The 26,929-nt window shown below is 39.6% G+C and overlaps 1 protein-coding gene across 3 annotated transcripts in view; it reads right to left on the bottom strand.

Moving 5' to 3' along the window:
* LOC133922148 (uncharacterized) overlaps window positions 1–26,929 on the bottom strand; it is a 64,525-nt gene that overhangs the window by 26,862 nt on the left and 10,734 nt on the right. For 2 of the 3 annotated variants that reach the window (XR_009910395.1, XM_062367348.1), the window contains exons 2-27: window positions 23,816–23,897; window positions 22,955–23,058; window positions 21,774–21,869; window positions 21,612–21,659; window positions 20,236–20,289; window positions 19,179–19,282; window positions 18,967–19,084; window positions 17,910–18,011; window positions 17,642–17,830; window positions 17,402–17,559; window positions 13,881–14,039; window positions 13,699–13,791; window positions 11,266–11,617; window positions 9,592–9,705; window positions 7,835–7,930; window positions 7,634–7,701; window positions 6,905–7,025; window positions 6,623–6,835; window positions 5,518–5,745; window positions 5,280–5,389; window positions 4,756–4,852; window positions 2,484–2,582; window positions 2,252–2,392; window positions 2,069–2,134; window positions 521–988; window positions 46–366 (exon numbers count right to left, since the gene is read on the bottom strand). Coding sequence is in view for 1 of the 3 variants with exons in the window: in XM_062367348.1 (XP_062223332.1) it covers window positions 46–366; window positions 521–988; window positions 2,069–2,134; window positions 2,252–2,392; window positions 2,484–2,582; window positions 4,756–4,852; window positions 5,280–5,389; window positions 5,518–5,745; window positions 6,623–6,835; window positions 6,905–7,025; window positions 7,634–7,701; window positions 7,835–7,930; window positions 9,592–9,705; window positions 11,266–11,617; window positions 13,699–13,791; window positions 13,881–14,039; window positions 17,402–17,559; window positions 17,642–17,830; window positions 17,910–18,011; window positions 18,967–19,084; window positions 19,179–19,282; window positions 20,236–20,289; window positions 21,612–21,659; window positions 21,774–21,869; window positions 22,955–23,058; window positions 23,816–23,897 (3,801 nt within the window). In the remaining 2 variants the exon portion in view is untranslated. Of the gene's footprint in view, window positions 1–45; window positions 367–520; window positions 989–2,068; window positions 2,135–2,251; window positions 2,393–2,483; window positions 2,583–4,755; window positions 4,853–5,279; window positions 5,390–5,517; window positions 5,746–6,622; window positions 6,836–6,904; window positions 7,026–7,633; window positions 7,702–7,834; window positions 7,931–8,202; window positions 8,353–9,591; window positions 9,706–11,265; window positions 11,618–13,698; window positions 13,792–13,880; window positions 14,040–17,401; window positions 17,560–17,641; window positions 17,831–17,909; window positions 18,012–18,966; window positions 19,085–19,178; window positions 19,283–20,235; window positions 20,290–21,611; window positions 21,660–21,773; window positions 21,870–22,954; window positions 23,059–23,815; window positions 23,898–26,929 lie in introns of those variants that run through there. The other variant, XR_009910396.1, reaches the window with a different exon arrangement.

Here is a 26,929-nt window from a genome sequence, read left to right as displayed (position 1 = left end):
ATATAGCATTAATTTCAGCATACATTCCTAATACCTTAATCTCACCTTCAGATCAAACAGAAATTTCTCTTGCACAAACATTGCAAGCTGAGAACCATCTTCCTTGTTAAGAAATATTGATACCCGATCCACATCCATTTTCATGTTGAAAATAGTTCGACGTTTTCCATAACCTAACAATCCTTTCACAACAGTACGACCACTGTCTTCCTTCCCTGCAGGTTTTGCAATCTGGGTTGCACGTCCCATATCAGAGTTACTTTTTGGCACAGAATTAACCATGCTAACATCAAATCCAAACTCAATGAGAGCAACAAGTGTGGGTCTGTTACAGTAGAATTCCAGTGTGGACATTCGAATACTCATCTGAAAGAGAAGAGAAACTATGCAACTTAAGGCAACGACATTACAACACCACAGAAATGAAAGAAATACAAATATATTTCTGGTGCTTTGTATTAATGGTGTGATTAATAATGAACAGAAATGAGAGTGCAGAATAATTTTCAATTTCAGTTACCTGTGAATCTATACCATCATAAAGACAAGAATCTGGACTCCTGTTCAAAAATGTAAGAACGACAAAATCTGTGGCATTATTGTCTTGTGCCTCGTAAAATATTTCTGTAGGTTTCACTTTCTGTTGGTCCCCATCAAACCATAAACCATCTTTTGAACTCGTTTCAGTATACTCATTTGTTTCAGAACTTAAATTCGAGGGAATTTCATTGTCATGTGGATAAAAACTTTGGTAAGGAGTAAAATCTGTCAATGCATCCATGAAAGAATCTTCATCCACAGAAAAGGAGCTTAGGTCACCCTCCTTATCAGGTATACCAGAACAAGTAGCTTCCACACTTTCATTAATAACAGAGCATGCTAAATACTTTGAAGACATTGAAAAAAGACCCTGTAGCTCATCCTTTATCTTCAATGAATGCAATTTTGTTTTCACACTAAGACCACAAGAAGATTGAACAACATTAACCTACGAAAGCAAATAAATAATAAATAATGCAGTCTGCAGAAGATGAATGTAGAATCCTGTAAATCATAATGTACAACTAGTGTCTAATTAAAAATATGAAATACAAAACCATAAGCAAATCCACCTAGTGAATGATGAGGAAACAAATGGTACAAGTATACAACAAAAGTCATAGGTAATCACTGTAAGCATAGCACAATCAAGCACTAACCAAAGGGCTTCTAGGTCACCGCACTAATCCAGTTAACAAAACACTGAAAGAATGGTAAAGGGGAAAAGCAATGACAACAAAATCAGTAATGGAAAGGTGTACTGGTTCAAATTTTAATAGATATTGGGTAAAGGGGACATACTGGGACTATGGAAAAGATGTGAGGATCCTACATTATTCGATTCCTGTGTGGCCACATGAGACATTCGTTGATTTTCAGAAACAGCTGTTGGGATTCATGGGCTCTTCTATACTTTGCTAAAAATAAAAAAACTGGAAAAACATCTATATATGTTATGGACGTTATGGACAGACTATTTGAAGAAGGTAGCTAGGGTAGAGAATGAAGAAATATACAAGATTGGTTGGCAGCAGAGAGAAAAAAAACAGAGAGGGAGCTCTTGGCAGGGAGAAACAGAGAGGCATGGGAAAACAAGGGGAGGGCGTGAGGGGGAGGGGGAGATGCCTTTTTTAATCTTCCTTAATTGATCTCAACAATTTGCCTCCATATTACAGAGATAGTCCCTGATAACTCAACTAAAGAATGGATGCAAATCTAATCTTATTTCAACTAGGTGGCTTATGGCCTAAGAAACTTAACTAAAGGAATAATGCTGACAAAATATAATCATTGCTGGCTGTAGCCATTCATGGCTCTCACGGCCACAAGAGTATCAGTAGAAGGAAAGAGACATCCAAGCATTTGTCATGTTCGTTCAACATCTTGAGTTCTTGACAGAATTAAGGTAAGATTTATTCGTCTAAATAATATGAGATTTATAGATGCAAGTGAGAATGCTATATTAATGATGTAATAGCCTTTTTCTATTTATTATTTATGTGAACTCAAGATAGATTGAAACAATTACCTTGCCTCCATTCCCGAGGAGCTCTAACATTAAAAGCTCTTGTGGATCTTTGTTCTTTCTGTCCAACTGAAATAGTGGCATAAATGAACAAAAATAAATGTTTCACAAATATGCAAACCCATACCATAAGGCACCAGGGTTATATTTCACAAAGAATTACCAAAACTTCACACAATACTTTACCTTTCCATACACGGAAAGTTTAGTCTCAATGACAGAACCATTCACAACAAGATCCACTGATCCCAAGCTACTAAGCCTTGGTGTGCTTAATTCTGAAGGAGTGCTGACAGGGTCTCCCAATATGTTCACCTCAGGAGGGGCCTACAAGAAGCAAGTAAAGAAATAACATAGGCTGAACCACGTACAAACTGCAGGTCGTATGTAGACTATGATAAAGTACACAGAGGCATACAGAAGCTCGATATGTTGCCTGGATGAGTGCTTTCATCCAATTAGCCTTCTCAATTTCATTACAGAATTCCATTATCAGTGTGCTGTTTGATTCTAGTGCCTGCATATGGAATAAGGCTTAGATCAAAAAAGAAAATTCCTGTTAATTGGTGAATCTCCAACAAAGAATGAAGTTCCAAAAAGCTCACGTTAAATATATTATGCAGTAAAAATTTATCTACATCACTCAAAGAGAATTTTGTAAGTAATACATGAAAGATGCTTAATATTTCAAATATTTTTAAGAAATTATTTTTATTAGAGCATGCTTGTGAAGCACAAACTGTCAGAGCCCTTCCTTTTTCATGATTCGCAGCATGCAAATTCAAAGGCATGAATAAAGTTCTCAGCTTGGAAGGCCTGAGCATATGTTTTCCAAAAAGAAAAGGAATGAAATGAAAAGACTGATATGATTCCAAGGCTTGATGTTCCATTAAGTTCTTGGTTTCTCTCAAAAGCAGTGATATAAAGAACTAGCAAAAGTTGTGTTATAGCTTGTTACAATCTAAGCTCCACTAAGTGCACTGCAAGTACTTCTACCACTTACTGTAATAGATTGCAGTGCTAATACCCAGCCTCTGTTCATCCTACTTCCTACAAAACTTTATTATTTTTCATTTTTATCACATTTAAATTTGATTGTTTTAATGAAATTGTACAAGTTCGTGCATTGTAAAAAAAGTTCTTCATAGAGTGTGAGGTGACAATCAGCGTAACTTCAAGTAGGAAAATGGTGAGCTTATGGATATGTATAATATTAAGTCACTTATTGGACTATATTTCCTTGGTTGTTTCATTAGTAGTTTAATAAGTAAAAAAATAATCATTATTCTTTATAGAAAAAAAAAGATTGATAGCCCAAATTTTTATATCATAAGATTATAGTTTTCAAATACTAACTATTATTATTATATAACATTTTCCTTACGAATTTGTAATGGCATTAACACTAGAAACTAATTAGACGTAGAAAAAAAAAAAGCTGTCCAGATAACTGCTACAACTAATTGTTAATTCTCAACTAGACTAAGATGACAACTGAGATTTAATACCATGGTCATGAGTGAATCAGGATGTCTAAGAATCTATTCTCAAGCAATCCCAATCAATATTAATTGCTACATTCCATTAGAAAGGGGCCCTACAAGCCTTGAGAAGAGAGCGAGTATCAGATACATTGCTTATCAACAAGCAATTATGATGATTAAGATAATCGGATATTCGATGATTGATCTCACAACACAACCATTAACACCTTGCAATACACTTCCCTCTAGGTCTAGTCACACCAAATTAGAAGAAATCACACATGCAAGACATAAGTTACTTCTGTTTTACTATAACCATTCACATGGAGCCTCCATGGATATTGAAAGTGCAATTCATCGACTAAAGTCAGATGAGGAATAAGGACTAATGCCATCGAGCAACACAATCCTCTATGATGCAGAGGGGGGGGGGGATATCAGGTCTTAAAACTGAACAGTGAAGAAAAATCATCTTGGTGCCGCATTCTTCTCTGTCGTGTAAATTCCAGTCTGCACAACCTATATCTACTCCTGTTGCACAAAGCGCATCAGGAAATGTCTGCACAAGACACTATCTAAATTGACAGCCTGTACCACCACCCCCACAATCCAACTGGTTCGTACCCAGAAACCTAACAGCCCAACCCTGCTCACGCAACACACAGCTCAGATTTTGATTGCCATGATCGTCCTGATTGCGTTGTAATCCCTGAAATCATTTGTTTTTCTTCCATTTAAAATGTTAACGTGCAATGTGGTCATGAATAAAGTGTGTCCAATTTGATCCTGCAAAAAGTACTCATCTGCCGGTGAACAGGGTCATGCTGTCAGATTAACATTTGTGACTTGATTAAATTAAATGGGTTGTGGAAAATGCAACGTGATGCCAATTTAGGTGTTATGTGCAAGGATTTCCTAATTATGGTGCTCAACCTGGGTGCTGCAATCTGCACACTGTAGACATTTGATCCTCTAGGTGTTCAGGAAAATTAAAAATATCTCAATTTTCATGCCTACTCGGCTCTTCGTGTGGGATTTAGATTGAAAATATAGCTTTGTACAGTTGCCCCACAAAATCTGCAACTGAACATCGGGCATTCACTTTTCCGCTGGTACAAGTACAAACTGTTTCAGAATTTCCCCCACATCAAAAAAATTATATTAAGCAACACAAGGTTAAAACAACAAGAGGACCAAATAGTTTACCTTTTGCGTGTCTGCACCTCTAGAACACACACCAACACTGTAAAGAGACCCGCCAACACTGGTTGATGGCATTTCAAGTACTTGCTGACTAGCCATGCTGAAAAATCAAATATCGAAAAGCGCATAAATGATGAAATGTGCAAATAATACTAAAGAAATAAAAAGAGCAAACAAATTCTAGTACTAATGCCAACACAAAGTGTGCCTGTTCCAGAAAGTTTTGAATAACTTTACCAAAATTTAAGGAAATACAATCCTGCCTGCCATCTGTTTTCTAACAGAAATTTGTCTTTAAATCTCATTTTCACTTTCTAAGTACACCAATACAGATACATTATTTGTAGACAAGGGCTTATGCCAATATATGCACACATGCACATAACAAGCTCATTTCTACTATCCAAGATTTCCAATATTAGTCAAACCAATCTATGTACACTTAATTGTATGAGGAAAACTACCAAGGGATTACATATATTTTTCTTCGGTATCTGAAAAAATTTGGAAAACATCATAGTACATACCTACAACACCTTTGGTAATTCTGGGACAATTCTGACTCCAAAATATACAGATACGTCCCAGATAATACAACATAGCAAGAATGCCATTCAGCTTGCGAATAGCCAAGGCCCTAGGACCGAAAACAAAATATACAAAAATGACATTAGTGTACTGAACAAATGTGTTGACTGATTTTTTTTATATATAAGTACAATATGGTTAAATACAGCTCTCAATCAGAGAGGTGTGACTTCGTACCCTCCAAACCAAAGTTCTAGCATCACAAGCTAGATCAGCAGGATACCAAGGCGCCAGGCTACCACTTTCATAGCTTTTTGAATCTTCATTGTTGCTTCCCTTCAACTGGTAAAGTACACCAAGCAGTTCGACTATTTTACAGTACCTTTTTGGTGAGAAGTGAATATCCAGATTGGGTACTTGAAAAGAAACACGAGTTGATGGATAACTCGGGTGTGGAACTTTGATCTTCATGCCATAACAAAATTAGTCAATCAATACCTTTTAATGCACTTCAACGGAAAATATAGCATAGGAAAATTGCAGCCATTGATATAAAAAAGGTTTGACTTTCCTATATGACCAACCAGTACAAAGTGCGAGGACAAAATTTTTCACTAGGGTTCTCTCCTACTGGGTACTGTTATCCTCAAAAGAAAAGGAGCAATGATGTTACAAATTAGGAACAAACCTAAAGAGCATAGAGTGTGTAAAGATATAGGAGACCACTTCCAGCTAGCAATGCAAAATAATACAATTGCCCATACGTATCTCCTATAAGCTCAAAATCGAAGTGTGACTTTACACATGCAAATGTTGCCCGAAATGCAAAACTGATAAATGCCCCGTATGTATCTCCTGTAAGGACAATCATGTCAGGTAGTTCGCACATTCAAATCTATGGCATATATGACAGCTAACAAGGGGTATTTTCTCTAGATTTTGTTAGACAACAAAGGGAGAGTATTGACGCATTCACAGCGTCCCATGCACAGTATTAACTAGCAGTGACATAGGCATCTGAATTTTCAATCATCTCCAACAAACTACCACCACTTTGTGCTGCATTTCTTGGCCAGGACTCGTCAAAACAGTAAAACACCTGGTGCAGTCCTGTTTTCAATCCTATGCTCAAAACAGATTTTTTTTTTCTTTGGATGAGCAGTATCCTGATAAAAGTAAAGGCAAGAAAACAAAAGAAAAGATGAAGCTGAGCTCATTATATCTGATACAAATCTTAGTTGCCATATTTTATTAAGCCAAATAATAGTTGGGTATGGTAACTTGATAATTTTGTATATTTCAACAGTTAAAACACACCATGCAAAAGGACCGTCTTTGTTACCTGGTCAATTATCACCGACATTCCACAGCGATCAAGAAGAGAACGGAACTGATTAGCATCAGAGGTATGACCTGAGAGCACATCTAGACCTAAATTTTCTGGTATGGAGTATATGTCCTGAGCTAAATCACAAATAAGGAAAGCAGCCATATCCCTCCCAGAAATATAAAAGCGTGAATATAAACTTTGTCTTTCTTCATCACATGTTCCATCCTGTAATTGAACAAATAGTTAGTAAAAAACAGCAAACCAGTATCATATACTTCTAAATCATGAACTTACTCTTGTATGCAATGTAAAATGGCCAAAATCCAGAACAAAGTACTCATTTCCCAGAGCAGGTTGATTAACGGTCAAGGGAATCCTAACTTTTGGTGCATCCAGATCAATATTAAGTCCGAATCTAGAAACAGAACAGAAAACTGTGAGCAGAAGAAACACAGCATGACACTGGATGAAGCATACAATAAAAAAGAAATTCACCAATGGGAACAGAATCTGAGAAAAATCATCTTAGATAATATGACGAAAATAGATAGGGGAAAATGTTCATAAATATTTGAGGACATTAAAAGCAGGCTTATCTAATCATAAGAATTCATCTATGACACAATGACACTTCTGCTACGAAAAGAAATGATGCTTCTGTATGCTTCCTGTTATTGTCGGTTGAATAAATCAGATAAATTAGTTAGGATTCAGTAGTATCGGTGTTGGACTTAGTTTGTTAAATTGGTTAGGACTCAGTTTGTTAGAGTTGGACTAGGATTGGAATTCAGTTTGTAGCAGGTTAGGATTAGGTTGGCCAGTCATATATAGTTGGCATTAGCAGTGTTATCTTTAAGCAATCAATAAAGAAGTTTATTCCCGTTTATCTCAATTGGCTCTCCCTCTCGGTTCCCTCTTCTCCCTCTATCATGCGCTACCCTAGTCAGGCTCTACCACTTCCTAGTTCCTACTTCTGAGATCATGAATTATTCTTGTAAAAGTACTCATCTGAAGCACATATACCTGCTCTGTTCTTCCAACACCATCTGAAGCTGCTCCTGGGCCCTACGTGTGACCTGCTCTAACTTCAACTGCAATTCAAAAGATCAGAGTAATTAGTGAAACTCCACCTCCCAGTATGTGCAAATAGAATGAGAATACATTAAAACCAGATATTCCATACTTGACCTATAAGGTACAGAAAAAATAAAAAGGTATACTTACCTGTAAAGCAGTTGCTGTCTCCATAGTCACTGTTGGGCTAACGGCATTGCTTCGCTTAATGAACTGCAGAAACCGTTCATAACTCCCCTTCAAAAGCTACCAACAAATACAAATTCAATGAGCTTTATAAATTGATAATAAAGAAAGGCTTTCGAACAACTAGAAGCAACAGCAATAAATTCTAGATATCAGAAAGCAAGAAAGTAACCAGATAAACGATCTACCTCTTTAGCTCATGAATGAGCACAAAAGATGAAAAGACGAATATTGAAACCAAAACTATCCAAAGAAGAATTTGAAATAAATCTTGAACAGATATGGCATGCTCTTTTAAATAGTAATTTGGCAATTTCGCAGAAATACTTTACCAAGCATGTCGATATCTGATGAATTTGCAATATGCAAGAGAGGATTTGATTAGTTTCCTTGTAATTCTTAAGCTTTTCATATTCTAACTCATCTTGTGGTAGGAGCTTCCAGAACATGGGTGTCCAACCTGGTGGTCCAACTTATCCACATAGAGACCCTAGTGGACTTCAGCCACCTAGTGCTGCTCACTGTAAATGTTATCCTTGGCTCCAGTCGCAGCAACACCTTCTGCATCATCATCTGATCAGCCTCATGCTGAGCAAGATACCTTTCTCCTAGTCGTACATCATCAGGCTCATGCATTACACTATATGTGTCCTTCCGTGCCAGGTTTACCAATAAAGACCCCATCAGGTCAGCACCACAAATCGTGACCTTCAGTGTCTCCGCTAGTTAGCAAAGGCCAACTAGTAAAGTTTGGTGGTGTGGTAGGCAGTGTGCATGAGCTCACTTATGGTGCTCAATTCAGGGCACACAGATAGCCACATCATGGTTGAGAAATGAGAATCGGCACGCCGTACAAGTCGTGGAAGTGCAAGATTATGTTTAGGTACCAGCCGTTCATGACTCTTAATCATTTGCGCATTGCAGCTCCACAGGTGTGCACACACACAAGGAGCCAGCAGCGACAGTTGATGGTGGTGACCAACAGTGCTGGACTCATATGATTGGGTGGGAGTGAGAAGGGTGAGGAGGGATGCTTGATAAGGACGATGTGTCGGAACATGAGAGAGGTAAATGGATGGCAGTGACTAGGTCATGTCACAGCAATTGAGTCAACAGGTTTATATCCCAAGTCAATATGCCACCACACCACTCACTAGTTGTCATATTATGTTAGCATTTATCCACAAATGATCAAAATAAAAGTGCAGGGACTGATATTTTTTTTACTTTTTCAAAAGTATAAGAACCATGGGAGCCCCAAGTAGAGGAGCAAATCGCATTCACCCTAGAAAGATAGTTGATTATTTGTACTCTAATCACGAGACACTAGAACTGAGTATTTTGATTTGTGTTCACGGTTTCAGACATAAATTCACCAAACTTTTAAATTATTTGCAAACTTACTACCATTTAGCAACTAATGGTTTGGCGGATGTCAATGGTTTCGTGCATCCATAAAACGGGGGAAAAAAAGAAATAACCTTCAAATTTTTCAGTGGATCCCTAGCCAGAATACTGACACCAAAATACCATACAGAATACAAAACAATTGATTTAAGACAACAGCAAAAGATAGTGCACTGGAAAGAACACCCTTTGCCCATCGAAAATATTCACAAAACCTTACTAGACCTCCTAGTCTTAGAAAAATAACAAGACTACAAGAGATATGAAATCTCCTTCACATTAAGTACTAGGAACACACAAGTTTAGGTACGTACCGTAACATGGCATGGTGATATCTTCGCCGTGAGCTGCCAATCCAGGTCCATATCAGTTGGTGCATGCACAAAACTGGCATCAAGAGCATTACTCTTTCTCTCACTAATGATACTCTGCAATGAATGACAAAAGATGTTATTGCGAAGAACGTGAAGTTCATAAAAGAATAATATTGAGGAATACCATACAAAGTAGAAAAAAATTACATATAACATGAAAATCAAAGTTAATGCAACAAAAAACTTGTTAGTAACGAGTAGACAACAAAAGTCAAAGCAAGGGGTATTGTGACACTAAGATTTATCAGTGATTGAGTGGACGATCATCATGTACAAGCGCGGGTTAGCAGTCAGCATGATGGCGAGTAGCCTACCACCTTGCATGTGATGTAGTAATGTGCCCACAGTTACAAAGACGCATAGGTGCTAAGGGGCTGGATTAGAGAGAAAGGAAAAGAAAAGAAAAAAAACTGATAGAGAAGAAAGGATCAAAGGATTGGGTAGGCCACATGACTGGCAAAGAAATCGATGAGCAGTGACAACTAGGGTTAGCTCTCTTCCTCTAAAACTGCCTCTATACAGGCTTGGAGATCAAGCCATAGTATGTCTCCAAGCTTATATTTAATAATAAACTAGGACTCTTGGCTACATGCAACCCTTTCTGGTTATTACCCTGATCACCTGTTTGGTTCATTGGGGTTACAATTGCCAGTTTAGTGGGCAGAACACTGATCCGGTAACTAATAAATTAAACAATCAATTAGGTGTAGGCTTTGCTGCCTATTCTCATGCCTGTGCCTCACTTCCTTTGGCAAGTGGTTGGTTGCTTACTGCAATTGTGGTTTGCCACACTTTCTTAGTATCATATCCGACATGTCATGCTCAATTATTTTATTAACTTTGGCATACCTACAGCAGTCATTTTGGCTGCCACAAATGGTCTGGCAAACCACACATGGTAAAGGTTAGTTACAGTAAAGTTGGCCATGAATGAAACGGGCCCTAGCACCTAACATAGCAGCCACCATTGGTAGAGTGGCTAGCATGTATAACTTCAAGATTGGGGTTCAAAACTCATTCAAAAGATTTGGAATGTTGCTTCAGATGGACAGATAAGTGACCAAACCCCTCGGTTTGATCAGGGCTCATTTTTAGTTGGTCTGATTACAGAATTCTGGTTTAGAATCGGTGAATTAAGTAATTCTCCAATTGTGAAACCAGACCAGGCTCGAGAGTTCTGCTTTTTCCTGTCGAACAGGCTAACCAATCAGGTTTATAAAACTAATAATAACCATGCACCTGTAATGCAGGGTTTTTTTATTAGGTGAGATGATGGTGATTAGGGAATATTAGTGTAATTAAAAGTACGTGACATTATGGTGATTAGGAGTCACATTTGTGTTATTAGTTGTAGGAGGAAGGCAGAATACGAGACGAAACATAATCCATTTTTTATAATTACCAACATAATCCATTAGATGCAGCTGAACACATGGGTAAGAATAACTTGTGTACACTAAGGTGAATGAATGTAGAAAAGAAAGCAACAGGTGCCTTTTTAAATTAGTACAGATATAGATGGTTCAGATGGACTGGCATTTTTCGGATTGGAAACCATAGGGTGGAAAACAGCTTAAAATACATAAAATTAATAATTGCTTCATATGCACTGACCTGAGCAAGAGAACCTTCTGGAGAAGATAGACCACAATATTTCAAAGTTATATCGCATCGTGTGCTCTTGGGATACAACTTAGTGACCACCTGAAGCTGCTCAAATCTACCACACACAACCTCAGTTCGATCAATATTGATGATCCTTGCAGCAGCTTGGCCAATAGATACATCCACCAAGAATCGAATTGTATTTGGGGAAACCTTCTCGAGAGGGAAAGATGTATCTTCATCTGGTTGGTAACTCAACAGTTTATTAATAGCCTGCCACTCTTCTTTGGTCAGTTGCTCCTCTTCATCTAACTGTGGTTCTAGTAGGGTAGCTTCTTCAGAAGGTAAACCAACCGAGTTCCTTCAACCCCAGAAAAATAAAACATTAAGATGCAAAGAAGCCTAAGTTCAAGTTAAAGCATGTCAATATCCTCTGATCTGAACACAAACACTGGCTTGTGACAGTACATCCAACCAGATAACAAATGCAATACTGATCCTCTAGAGTTTCTGTAGATACTAATGTGCTGAAACCATGCAATGCCTTCCCTATTAAAGCTGTCTTATGTGTCATACAGTATACTTTCACAGTTGAACTTAATGATCTCAATATCCTTGATGATATGTAAAATCGTCAATGCAGTACTTAAAGTTATTATATGTACCAACAGAAGCTTATCAACTGCTCAAGTACAATATAGAAATGGGCGGAACACTGAGCAACATGAATACTTTCGCAATGTAAATTCCAGAGAGAGAGAGTGGGCTTTTGAAAACTTATATCATAAGTCACCACTGAAAGATACAGGGTTACCTATCAGGCACCACCTTGCATACTGTTGCTATGAAGCCTTTTTTTTTCTCGAACCGGCAGGGGAACTGCCCGTCGTTATATTAAGAAGGAATAAAAAGGGGGTACACCAAACTCAAAACCAACACACGCACCACAACACAACTATACAAAAGATCAAAACAGAATACGCACACACACAAGCTCACTGATCAAACACTGATCAACCACTACTGCCAACGCGCTGAGCAAAGAGCAAAGAAAGCTCAGCAGCACCCGCCAAACACCAGGAAGAGGCTTCCTCAACGATCTTTTGGACCAGCGAGGAGGCACAAGGACTCGCATTATCAAAGACACATTCATTGCGGTGTTTCCAAATGAACCAAGCAATGAGTATGACCAGAGAATGGAATCCTTTTCTTTGGTTTGTGTCCACCAGCAAGGAAGCTTCACGCCACCAATCTTGGAAGTTGTTTGAAACAGGGGGAGCCGGGGCTGCAAACATCAAACCAGCAGCCCGGAGGACATCCACCCAAACTTGCCTAGCAAACACACAACCAATCAAGAGGTGGGTTATGGTTTCAGCCTCCTGATCACAAAGAGGGCACCTAGATGGATGGGGTAAGCCACGCCGAGACAGCCTATCTGCCGTCCAACAACGGTTATGGCAAGCGAGCCACATGAAGAACTTTGCTCTAGGTGGTGCCCAAGATTTCCACAGCCTTTTCCAAGGGTCAAAACCAGTATGCCCAATGAGAAAAGATTGATAGGCTGATTTGGTCGAGAAAATGCCAGAGGGGTTAGCAGTCCAAATATGCGTGTCTTCCTCTTCCTCATGAAGCTGCACCTCAGACACAAGGTCCCAGATATGCAGGAACTGCTCGAGAATTTGGACAGTGAGGGTTCCTCTGAGATCATGCACCCAAGAATTGCTAGAGATGGCTTGTTGAACCGATCGCACTTTCGCAATACGTTTAGGCACCAGTCCTAACAAATCCGGCGCCAAATCCACCAGAGATTGACCCAAAAACCAACGGTCCGTCCAAAATTTAGTAGAGCGACCATTGCCAACTTCAGAGGTGACCAAGATCGAGAACAAAGCCGAGGACTGATGAGGAACAGAAACTCCAAAGCTGATCCAAGGGCGATGAGGGTCAGTTTTTTGTAACCACAGGCATTTCATACGAAGGGCCCAACTGAGCAGCTCCAAATTGTGAATACCCAAACCACCGAGCTCTTTTGGCAAACAAACTGGCAACTTGAAATTGCTCAAAAGAACAGCTGGCTTGCAAGCAAGAGTGTGATTTGAAAATCAAGCTCGCTATTTTTATCCTCCTCAAAACAAAAAGTGGATCATTATGTTCTAATGTTCCTATGTGCAAGTTATGAAAAATCATAGCAAATTTTACGTGCAAATCAATACGTGTCTATGGGCAACAAGGTTGGGAAGCTAGGTTAAAACATACAACCCTATGCAACCTTGAGAAGAGATATGTACAAACAACTGGTACAGAAAGAACTCCAGACCTCTACAAATGAATACATGCAGGGAGATGACATGAAATATTATGTTTTCAATAGTATCCAGTCTCTAGAAAACAGAAACGCTGAATAATAAATGAACAGAGTTCTTATCAATATGTTTCACAAACCATCCAAAAGGCCACCATCTTCTCTCTGAGGCACCTTTTTTATGCTGTGTTTCTTTTGATTTCACCGTCTCAACCTTAGCATGTCCCAACAATCTGCAAGTATGAAATAATAAAAAAAAGGATGAAGAGCGAGTCAGATTAAGGAACAAAAGTAAACTATAGAAACTCAGTCAGTGACACACCTCCAAAGTATTATGACCTTCATGTCTAGAATTTTCTCTATCTCCCGAATTTCAGAAATATCAACATTATATGCCTGTTGCAATAGGGTAGCATACACATGAACATAACGGCGACGAAGCTGGCAGAAATGCCTAGTTCTCTCCCACGAGAACCAATAGCTGGGGAAAAAAGGGCAAATAAGCATCACTAACAAGCATTTCAAAATATAGACAAAGTTAATAATTATCTACAGATCAAAACATGAATCTAACTAAGTAGTTGCACAATATTTGAGACACTTTATCAGAACATGCACCATAAAGAATTGATGTGATACAATAAGCAGGATGATATACTGTATCTAGTCTCAAATAGATGTCATTCTATCAACCACTGAAAACTTAAGTTAGTGACATTAATAGAATTATTAATATTTGTAGCATAAAACGGTGTGCAGATCCATCATCCAGAGCACTACCATATTAATATATTTTAAATATTTTTTCTATGATACTTTTGCTACAATATGCATAGACAAAAAAGTGGCCACATGCATGTTCTGGAGATCCTGCCAGTGTTCTAAATGGCATGGTAATCCAAAAGATTAATAGCATGTTATTGTGCCATTTTAAACTAAAGGAGCAGCATTGAAATGTTTTAGATTTGATTGCATATAAATCATTAAGGATTGCTTGTCAATACAAAAAAGAAATCCCAAACATGTTACTGACAACCCTACAAAGCGCCCTGTTAATTACTCCCTCCGTCCAAGAATACAAGGCGTATTTTATTATGGCACGGTCTTCAAAATTAGACTTTGACCATAGTTTTCTCACAATGTATATCATTTATAGCTACAAAACTAATATAGTGCAAAGCATTTTGAATCTAGTTGTATAATTTTTATACACTAAGCATACTTATAATTTGAGTGATTGTTGGTCTAAATATACAAAGTTTGACTTCTCCAAAATAAAATATGCATTGTATTTTTGGATGAAGGGAGTAGGCTTTATGTAATTTCTGAAGCATTTTCTGTTGATACTTAAAAAGGTTGGTACGTCAATCCTACGCTCGTCACTCCTAAGAAAAATGCGGGAAAAAGTTGGGAACGATCACATGAAGCCTGCTTCACCAAATAACTTACAACAAACCCTATTGTCCATGTCTGCATCATGTTCTCTCCACTACCACCCTCCTCTTCCTTCCTCTATGTCATTGTTTCTTTCCCTTCGTCTTAGTAGTCAATTTGTCTTCAGGAATATCACAGATACATCGAGCCTACATCGAGCCAACAAAACTATTAACTTCGACATGTGGCCAAGGCCACCCGCGGTGAGTTCGACTAGTTGGCGACAAGTGGGGATGGACGGAAAGCTCGAACCTCGCGAGCTGGCTCAGCTCGGATCGGCTCGTTGTATTCCACCAGACCGGACATTCAGATCCACACCACACACGAGTGCCTTAGCCGCCGACCCACCGTCATTCAGTTGAAGTTCCTCCTAAAACCACACACATCGCCTCCCTCTAGTCGCTGCCCAACCCCTCAACGCAGCGCATCCCACAGGTTGCCGCTTGACGACTTGCCACAGCAACGCTCACTGGCCACCGCCCAACGCCTTGCTGCATTATCGAGGTACCACTCGCAACAGCACCGCCTCGCCACTTATGTGGCTGCTTAAGTAGTTGCTAAGATCACTTTCGGAGTACGTGTGGCTTTCGTGTTCCTACTACATTATCAGGTTGCAATGTAACTAGTTGCTAATGAACGCTAAACTTTGATACAGCATAGGCAAAGGTATGTGGTTGTGTAGCAATTTGATCTTATTTTATGAGACCTTCTCAGTTTTCACCTATGCAATGCTTGTTCTTAGCAATGTTCTCATTCGGTGCCTCTTTCCACTCGTACCAAAAATATTGTGGAGGCGTACTGATTAATTCGTCTAGCTCGCAAGCCAAACAAGTTGGCTCGCAAGCTGGACCGAGCCGAGCCTATCTTTTAGCTCGGTACTCAAATGAGCTGAGCCGAGCCAACTCATTAGCATAACGAGCTGGACCGAGCCGAGCCAGCTCGGTATCCACCCCTAGCAGCAAGCCAAGAGGCAGAACTAATGACACCTAAGGCGTGCTTGGTTCATTTGCCAGAGTTGTCTAGCTGGGAAAGGGTCGCCTAACCTAGCTAGGCAAATTTTTTTTGGGGGGGGGGGGGGGGGGACACTGTAGGGGCTTCCCTACAGTGATATATTTTATTTTTAAAAAAACAAAAGAACAAGAACAAGCCTGCCAAGATGGGGCAAGCCAGAGCAAGGAAAACAACACCCTCAAGAGGAGGAAGGGTCAAGGATACAAATGGGAGAAGGGGTTGAAAGCTGTACAGGGGAGCTATGAAAAAGAGTTTAGCTAGGCAAAGATAGGGAAGGGTAGACAAGTTGTTTGGTTATCCTAATCCCCATTATCCTTCATGCTTAAAATCACCAAGGATGTCCATCGTTGCCACGATTCGGTCTCAATTTGGTTGTGAGCAGCTCGATTTGGCAATGAGGAGGTCGATTCAAGCTCGATTTTGAGTAGACACTCATCGGTGACCAAAGTAGATGGGTATGGGCTCGGCACTTGACTAGATGAGCAAACAAGCGGCAAGGAAATACTTGATGAGACCAAGGTAGTTAAGATAAGGCCTAGCAGGACAAAGTGTTTGCAAAGTGGTTGCAAGACGCGCTCCTAAGCGTAGACAAACCTCGCCCGAAAGGACTCTCAACCCCCTTATCATCCTGGGAGAGCTGTGGAAACATCACAGCGCATGTGTCTTCAATGGAGCTTCACCGAGAACCCAGGACATCCTGAGGAACATATCAGATGACGCCAACCTTTGGTGTTTGGTCAGTGCAAAGGGACTCAGGGCCCTTTGGCCTGGTTACGATTCAGTTCATGGGATCGTTCTCTACAAGGCTACAATAGAGCGTTTTGTTATCTGATTCAATGGTCAGTGTGGTGTGTGAGAATTGTGTTTGTGTTTGCTCTCCTCTTTATGGATGAGAGCTTTTGTTCGGACCATGCCTTCTTCTAATACAATGATAAGCAGCTCTCCTACGTGTTCGAGAAAGAATCAAATAAGCCTAAAGATTTCTCACATGGGTCTAAACCTGACTCAGCTAGCATGTGAGCAGCATCACTTTTATGAAAGAAAATACATGGTCGCTGGCCACAAAATGCAGCTTGAAGCACCATTATACTCATTGGACAGATGTCATGAGAGAACAGACAATTTGACGATGGTGATGGGCCAAGCAATAAGCAATAGAAGATCTAGGTGATAGCAGGCAAAACATTAAGAACAGTATGTGTCGAAAGCAACCCCTGATGACTTGGCATGCAATCAGCCACAGCAGATCCAAAAACTCTCGTGCAGTGCGCATAAACTCAGGCAACGGCACAGAGACATAACAGCAGCAGCAATTAACTATTCCACACACAACAGGGTAAGGAAAATGCTGAAGAATTAAGAAGCAAGGGCAAATGGAACTTAGAATGTCAGTGTTACCAGAATTTCTTTTGTCGCAGACTAGCCAGCATAGAATAACGCCACCAAGCACGACAATCCTCCTTCACTGGCACAACAGGCCGTAAGTGAGATACATCAACACGTGTCCTGAACCTCGAAAATGTTTCCAACAGTTTAATGCCATCATAATACTGGGCCTGGTAATATGGAATCGCAGACAGACAATAAGTTTGTCAACACGATAAGTGAACATATTAAAGAAGTATAGTGATTCGGTACCTCCGTTACAGTTAAAGAAACATCACTGAGGACAAGTGAGGCTTTCTCGAAAGGGGTATCTGGATCTCCTCTTTCATTCTTTCCAAGTCGTTTATATTTAAGGGTTCCATTTATAGGGGAAACCAAATAGTTTCGATTTACTGCCCAAATGGAATTGCCAGAGTGATCATCAATTCCATCTTGAAATACCTGTGACACACCATTCAAGGGTAAGAAGTAGCAAACAGGTACCAAACAAAGAAGGTGTTCTGATGGACAGTACAACAACCTCGCTCCACTCAGTAGGATTTAGATCTTCCCATTTCTTATCAAGCTTCCAAGGATTGCTGTCAGAGTCATGGTAGATGGCTAGCCTATGCAGTTCGACAGACTAAACAATGACAAAATGACAAAAAATAACGTAAAGAATATGATGATCTTGATTACAAGGATTATAGAACAAGAGTAGGTGATCAAAGACAAAATATAAGATGCCATAACTTATAAACTAATTGCTTTGTCGTGATCCAGTATGTCAAAACAAGTTCAGAAAAATAATAATGTCACTTGCTAGCTTCAAAAGTACCATAGTAGAAAAGCATTCGGAACAAAAGATAAATGTCTCGAGAGCATAACAGCAGCGCTCATGAAGTAAACCCTTGTGAAATCAGCAAGATCCAGTTCCATCATTCACCATAGCGATACTGAACTTCAACTACGGTATATAAGGAGTAGCAGAATTTCAGTCAAGACTTCGCAGAGATTTACCTACACCTCTCCTAATGTTGCATTGTACTTATGTTTAATTGATGCTTATACTCTGCCAATTTCTTAATGTTATAAGCTTTATTTGAAAGCCATGCAACAATAGGGGACAGAAAGGATCAGAAATCAGCAGCGATCACTTGAATTTAGCAATGGAATTAACACATTTCGAAGCTAAGTGTTCTTCAAGCATCATCTGAAGGGTAAAAGGGCAACTTGCAAAAGCCAGATCACATTCTCATCTATGATCCCAACCATTGCAAAGAAAGGACAGGATAACTAGGGTGCAAATCACTCTTTTTATGGAATATACTAATGCTATTAAATATGCCCAATCTACAGTGTTCCGCGCATACTGTAATCCAAGTCATCCACTACACATTCTAAATCAACACCAACTCAGGTACCGAGGGGTGTATCAGTTTGACTACTTCCGTAACTGCTTCTATGATATGCAGCTAGGTTACAGACATGGATTTAAATGTCAAATCTCACCAATGCAGATGGAAATATGGTGTTTCTGACAAGATAGGTAAATAGCAATAGAACATGACATCCGTGCTATATGAATTTGTTCTAACCTTTCGCAGCTTATCTAGGGCTACACCTGCATCAAATGTCTCATTACCCTCCTCATCCACCGTAACTGCTGCAAGTTTCGATAAAGTGAAACCAGACGCAAATGGGTGCCCGGAATTGCTGGGGGGGGGGGGGGGATCAAAGAAAATATTTATTAAAAGAATTCGTGGAATAAGAGAAAATTTAAATAAGATATGCAGGTGACTTAGCAAACCTGACAGAATCTTCATATCTAATGTGTACATTACTGATAGTAACTTTAAGATTTCCAATAATTGTAGAAATTAAATTGTATAGCCATGAATTTCCATCTGGCACCTGTAACATGCAAGGAATAGCTGGAATAAATGTTTTGACAGGAGTAACCAAAGTTTATATAAAAGAGAAACTATAACAAACTAATACATCCACTTGAACTAATTACTTTTCATTATCTACAAGTAGTAATGCTGTCTACTTTAATGTGGAACTGTACATTAATGTGGACGTTTACCACCCTTAATTTTTAAATCAGTCCGGTTTTTAAGCCTGCCACCTTAAAAACTATTACTCGCCCAACAATATGTTTCAAGAGATTCCAAGCCCTCATAGCCTCATATAAAGTTAAGATGTCTATTGTGTGTCAAATGTTTCATCTATTCATGCTGATATGTATTTCTCAATATAGCTGGTGTAATAAGGATAAGCACAGAGCAGTGCTCAAATTAACACTACAACTGTCAGTGTATGGCAAGTTCTCACTAAAGTGGGGCGTACTGTGATATTCTATAAAACAAGTAGGATAATTCCAGTACGCAAACTTAGTGGTACAGAACTAAAGGTTATCCAAACTGAATCTGAATTTTTATTCCTCTGTCAACACTGGCACAGCTGTAATAAAAAAAAATTCCACGAAGTACATTAAGAGGCTACAGCTCCAAGCTTCAGCTTTGTCATTCATAAAATAATTCCAAATAAATAACTGTCAAAAGCCATGATCCTGACCTTACATTCATATACAATGTTCCAGCTGAGAAAAACAAGAGAGATTCATCTTTGACATCTAAAATTGTTACAACCATGTGCTTTGGAAAGTTTCTTTTATCTTAAAGGCACTCACTGATATGGTCACTATGAATGTCATAGCTGTTCACTTTTATATTTTGGCAAAATATTAAAGAAGCACGTGTTAAGCATTCATGAATGTCATAGCTGTTCACTTTTATATTTTGGCAAAATATTAAAGAAGCACGTGTTAAGCATTGTGAGACAAACAGGATAAGAGATCATACAGATCCTCCTTTTGAACTCTTACTTGTTGCTTCAAGGGTTGCTGCCTCTGCAGCCTGCAGAAAAGGGGGAAGCTTAGAACTCAAGTTCCAGAATGCTGTGTTTGCGTGCATACATTTTTTGGGGGAAAACAGAAAAAAGAGATAGGTAAAGACAGAAGGGTTCAGCTACACCAAGACGGCATCCCATTAAATCATAATTCAATAGGAAACTGCAAAAACATGATTGACGAACTTCAGCAGGCTATCGCCGAAGGAGAAAGCTAGCTCAATGACAAGGTCATTAAGGTGGAGCTGAAGTTATTTTGATGGCAAGTGGAGTACAGTGGATAACTACATGATATTAGATCGCATGGTCCTAAGGTATCCCACATATCCGATGGGATACAGTTTTTTAGCATAACTCATAGAAGAATCAATCCATAAGGCCATATAATACAAACTCAAAAGTAAAGAACATTAATATCCAGATTCCAGAATGTATACTCCTAAATAAAATATACCACCAACAATTAAATATGCTAATATGCACTGTTGTATGGTTTCACATGGAAATATTTTTTTTTAGAAAAGAGATTACTGGGCTTTTAGTGAAAGCCAATTAAAGGTGTTCTGAGTACACAAGCATCTGCTGGGGGACACAGCTGACCATACATATGAAAAAGACTAACCAGTAACCAAAAGCTAATACAGGGACCGCTCACCCAAGAGCTTGAACAGTAGTCTAGACACATCAAAGCAAACTACTTTCAAATGTAATTAACAACAGAGAATTCAGCACCAGACAATGTAAAAATATTGGTCCACTGTAGCATTCTTGTCAGAAACTTCTCCAGCTTCAACTTGTCACATGGAAGTTTTTTTTTTCCTTGGGACAAATCTAACGATATTAGTTTCATGTGGTCAATACTTCCTATTTATTCACGGTCAAATGTTTAAAAGTTCTTCTGCACAAATCCCATGGCAACCTGCACTTAGTTTTAGTGGCAGGTGGGTGGTTGTAACGTGTAACATATGGCTGTTGTGAAATATTTTCAAACGAAATGTGTAGCCATATCAAAAGGCATAATGAAATAACAAGCCCATGTACATGTTGACAACTAAGTATCAAGAATTAAAACATATTTATTTTGTTCCCTTTAAAAGTCTATTATGATTTAAAAAAGAAACAGAAAGTCTTGAACTGGAGACCACAGGAAGATATAAACAACCTAAATTTATTGGTGGCCCAACTCAAAAAGTTCCATTACCTAGTGATCAAGTGGATCCAAAATCTGAAATGTTGATCAACTAGATCAAACATGATCTCCAAAAACCACTAAAAGAAAACATACACACATCCTTGCATCATTCACCACCTCGATAACATGAAAACAAACCTCGATCTGCCGAAGCTTAGCTTCAAAAAGCTTTTCTATATCTTCTTCCTAAAGGTAGAAAAAGAAAGATGAGATGCAAAAATAGTCAGCAAAGGGAACAATGAGGAAATGTCATTCGCAGAAATGTTGTTTCCAGTTCAATCTAAAATGCTAATAAAATACCTTGAGAGTTTGTCCATCAGGAGCAGGTTGAGCAAGAACAAATAGACGATCGATAAGAACAATAACCGGATCTTTACCCAGGCTTTTCCATGGGACCTACCAGAATCACACCTTGGCATTTACGATTCACATAAACATACAAGAAAAGCAACAGAAAACTCAAGAACATAAGCTAGCAACTAGGTGAAGATAGTAAAATCATGCCCCACTGCAGTTATTAAGCCGGTCCGATGAGGCAAGCTGCCTGGCCACCACCTGGACACAGATGCAGGGGCCTAGACGACCAATGACAGCAGCATATATGCATCACAAATTATACAGTCATGAAAAAAGTAAAGGGGGAAGGAAGAGCGATAGGTCAGCTCAGGTGTCCAGCCCATCTCTGCCTCACACAACAGGCCAATCTCACTCTCATCCTCACCAAGCCAGCCAATGTCACCCCTCCCCCCCCCCCCCCAATCTCATCGTCAATCCTGGCCAGCAACACTTCCTAACACTCAAACGAAGCATGCCACCTCCTCCTTGAGAAACAGCGGATGGTGCGAGATTGTGTCAATAGCAGGTCAATGGGAACAAAGATATGGACCCCATGCCAAATATACCGCACTTGATCCATCTCTTCTGGTGTATCCATGGATGATATCCCCCCCGGGACACTTGTTCTCAAAATTTCAACCGCATGATGCTATTATTTCAAACACACCAAGAGATTATGTAACCAATAAATAGAAAACCATCATAACTGCAAATTCCTTAATGCAACTATTTTTTTACAGTTCTTTTGCTGCATCCTAGTAAAGGGGCACTAAGGTCTTGAGCTCATTTCAACTATGTAACACAAGAAGTGATTACTATGGAAGAAGTTAAAGGGTGGCTAACCATGCGCCGGGTGGTAAGCATATGAAGGAATGCACATGTAAATGATTATAATCAGTATGGACCTTGTACAAGCATGTAATGGAAAATATGATAATTTTGTTCTTCATGAATAATAAATTGGAATGTACTGCTGAAGGAAGCACACTATCCAGTATAAAGATGCCATTCAAAAATAGGCTAGAAGATATCAGCACCACTAGACACCTATTTAAAGGATGATAGATATTGCGATGTAAGTACACAACTAGTCAACTACTACGTACAAATTGAAGCCAGAAACAATTGTACAACAAGAAATGTACCTTTAACGTTATGGTGCCAACAAAACCAGCTTTCACTGTTACTGGAAGACGGAGAGAATTCAGTGCTTCAGCCTTAAGTTTTAAGTCTTTCAGAACGACATCACCTTTTCAGAGAGAAATAAAAGCAGGTAAGCAGTACACAAATACAACATCTACACAAGCACAGTAACTACTGAATTCTTCATCAGAATGGTAAAAGTGGTTAAACACTGCTCAAAATTATGAGAGAACAAAAGAGCAGAATAGAAATAGAATATCATCGGATGTGTCTTTCTTAGAAATGGGACCTGTGAGTGATGGGTCAAGTGGCTGCTTTGCTGGTCTAACTGTCTATTCAAACAGTCAGACAGCAGTTCAAATAATATATTTATTATTTTAATTGAATTTAATTCAAATGAAGTTTATATTCCCAGCTGTACCACTAACATAGGTTCCAATCCTTTTGTTGGCAACAAAAAGACACAAGCCCTGGTTGTTTCAGGCCTTTTGTGCGCAGAAGTGGTGGAGGCTGAAGGTCCTCTGTTCGAATCCTCAGTGAGGCAGTCATTAAAAACATTAACCGGTTAAATGGTATTTTATGGAGGCTAACCAGGCCAGGCTCCGATCCCAGTCTTTGCAGGTAGGACCTCTGGTCCAATCCGGTTTTAAATACTAAGCTACGTAAAGCAATAAAACTGAGGTTTGATCTTTTCTAAAAGAGGGAAGAAAGATTTGCATCAAACCACACCAGAAGATGGTCCAGTCCAGTTCTAAAGAAGTATTGATCACACTCCGAAATTACTGGCATCAGATCCGCAATTTATAGTGCAAGCAGGAAATGATGGTGAAGCAAAAGAAAAAGACAGTAAGAATGAAATATACCTTTCCAGACACTTATTCTGAGAGCTTCAACAGAAAGCCCTTCAACATATTCACCCAAATATTTGCGTAGCAAATACAGTACCTATAATTAAAAAGGTGGGATTATCTCATGGCTCAGACCATAGATTATAATTATGCCAAAATTTTGTGACTAAGAGAATGCAAAAAAAAAAATTATAAATTTGACGTGAAATTAATAAATGTGAAAAAGAGGATTGTACAACATCTACATGATTCACTGTTGCAGCAGTATTACTAGTCTGCTACTGTGCTGTGTGCAGTTTTTTTTTCCCCCTCATCAAATAAACAGAAAAGACATTTGGAATCCTAGTATCCCACAATGGAATCCATTGACAGATTGTATAAGAACTTCGTAAGATCAAAATCATAACATATATTACACAGATGATTGTTAAGTTATGCCATCTTGAAAGTGCATCTAGGCCCCCTAAGTGGGTTTTGGCTTATTAATGACAAAACGATTAAAGAACTAACGTGCTTTGTAAGTATTGAACAGGCATGAGCATTAGTTGTGAAGGCAAGTGACGTTTGTCGCCCGTCGAAACAATTGAAGATTCATCGAAGGCTATTAAATAGGTCTTAAATTCTTTTCACTTTTGAATTTGAGTCTAGGATAGATTTTTTCCTAGAGGGATGTTTTTATTTTGCTTGATTAGTGTCTCAATGCTCAAGAGAACCTTTAGAATCACCTAATTGAGAGACACATTCACTCACGGACACGAAACTCTTTCTGAAAATTCTCTGAGTCCGGAGTCTCCGGTGATCACCGGATACTCCGGTACTCAGCGCAAGACCGGAGTCTCCGTGCTAGTCTCCGGCAGAGAGTCTCGGCTTCTGGTCCTTCTTTAACAGAAAAGACCGGAGTCTCCGGTGTTTACCGGATACTCCGGTAAAATGTTTCGGTAGCAATCGGAGTCTCCGAGGTAGACTCCGGCAGAGGCTCTCGGTTAGCTTTTAATCTTTTTAATAAAAAAAAAGGACCGGAGTCTCCGGTGTTCACCGGATACTCCGGTAATATGTTTTGGTGGCAGTCGGAGTCTCCGAGGTAGACTCCGGCAGAGGCTCTCGGTTAGCCTTTAATCTTTTTGTTTTTATTTGAAAAGACCGGAGTCTCCGGTGTTCACCGGATACTCCGGTACCTGAAGTTGCCGGAGAGTCCGGCTTGTCTCCGGACTTAATCTTTTTGGAAAATCTGTCAGGACCGGAGACTCCGGTGTTCACCGGAGACTCCGGCAATTAAACAGAACTGTAACGGCTAGTTCTGACACGTTCGGTGACCGTTCTGACGCCGTTTTGGATTTAGGACCGGAGACTCCGGTGTACACCGGATACTCCGGTAAGCTCTGACAAAAACAGTAACGGCTAGTCTGTGAGAGAGTGCTATAAATGCCCCCTCTCTCCATAGCATTGAGTTTTCGCTGTGACTGGTTTCCTTGAGATCTCTTGAGCACTTTAAGAGCATTCAAAGCCTCTCCAATCATCTCTAGAGCCAAATTTGCAAAAATTTGAGAGTGTGGTTTTGGAGAGAGTTCAAGCCACTTGAGCATTTAGTTCTTCATTGAGCATTTACTGCGATCATCTCCTTTGAAGCTTTGGGTTTCTAGAAGGAAAGGAGTCGCCCGAAGAGCACCCAAAACTTGTGGTGTGCCTCGGGAAGTTTGTAAGCATCTTCATATTGAGTAAGAATTTCTAGCTTGATCTTTGTGGTCGCTAGAAGAGGATAGGGTTGGAGAAGACCCGGCTCTTTGTGAGCTCCTCAACGGAGACGTAGGCACTTCTTTGTGAGGTGGCCGAACTCCGGGATATATTCTCGTGTTCTTACTTGTGAAACTTACTTGATCGCGTGCATTTGGTAATTTGTCATTTAAATTGCTATAGTATCAATCTTGCTAGTTTTAATTGTTATTCTAGCTTGGTAATATCTACTTGACCTAGTGCAACTCTTAGAATCTAGCTGTGGCCTTTAGTTCAAATTTATTCTGAAATTTCCTGTCAGGCCGGAGTCTCCGGACTAGACCGGATACTCCGGACCATACCGGAGTATCCGGACTTCACCGGAGTATCCGGCAGTTTAATCCGCTGTTTTTAGTTTTAAATTTCAGAAAAGCCTATTCACCCCCCCTCTAGGCACTTTCAATTGGTATCAGAGCCTAACCTCCTACAAGGCTTCACCGCTTGGAGGGAATTATCATGTCGACATCCGGAAGTCCGAGGGGTCCGAAAAATGATCCATCAAGAAGTGATGATGGTAATGGTAAAGGAAAGGGAAGTGAAGTTCCTTTCAATTATGATCGTTTGAATTCTTCTAGCAATTACATTTCCGTGCCTTCCGGACGTGCGCCATTCTTCGATGGTACACATTATGCCGCTTGGAGGCACAAAATGAAAATGCACTTGATTTCCCTTCATCCAAGTATTTGGAAGATTGTTTGCACAGGTTTTGAGCTGCCGGAGGAAGACCAAGAGCTCACCTCAAGTGAAGAACAAAATATGCATCGCAATGCTCAAGCTACAAGTGTGTTGCTTAGTGCCTTGAGTCCGGAGGAATTCAACAAAGTAGATGGACTTGAGGAAGCTAAGCAAATTTGGGACACACTTCAAGTTGCTCATGAAGGGACTACAAGTGTGAGAGAATCTAAAATAGAATTGCTTGAGGGAAAGCTAGGAAGATTTGTGATGGAGGATCATGAAACTCCTCAAGCAATGTATGATCGGATGATGGTGCTTGTGAACAAGCTAAGAGGACTTGGAAGCGAGGACATTGATGATCACAAAGTGGTCAAGAGACTTCTTAGGGCATTTGCTCCTAGAAATCCCACTTTGGTGACGCTTCTCCGCGAGAGAAGAGATTACAAGAGACTCACACCAAGTGATGTGCTTGGAAGGATTCTTGCTCATGAGCTTATGGAAGAAGAAGCAAATGAAGTGAAGATTCATGCTAAACAAAGCTCAACCTCAAGGCATAAAGAAATTGCATTCAAGGCAAGCAAGAGCAAGCAAGTTCAAGAATCAAGCACAAGTGATGATGAAAGCTCCGAAGATGAAGAAATGGCATTCTTTGTGAAGAGGTTCAAGAAATTCATGAGAAAAGGA

This window comes from Phragmites australis, chromosome 6 (assembly GCF_958298935.1).
Source record: "Phragmites australis chromosome 6, lpPhrAust1.1, whole genome shotgun sequence".
Classification (NCBI taxonomy): domain Eukaryota; kingdom Viridiplantae; phylum Streptophyta; class Magnoliopsida; order Poales; family Poaceae; genus Phragmites; species Phragmites australis.
Note: the sequence above shows the minus strand (reverse complement) of the source record. Positions and strands in the feature narration are given on the sequence as shown.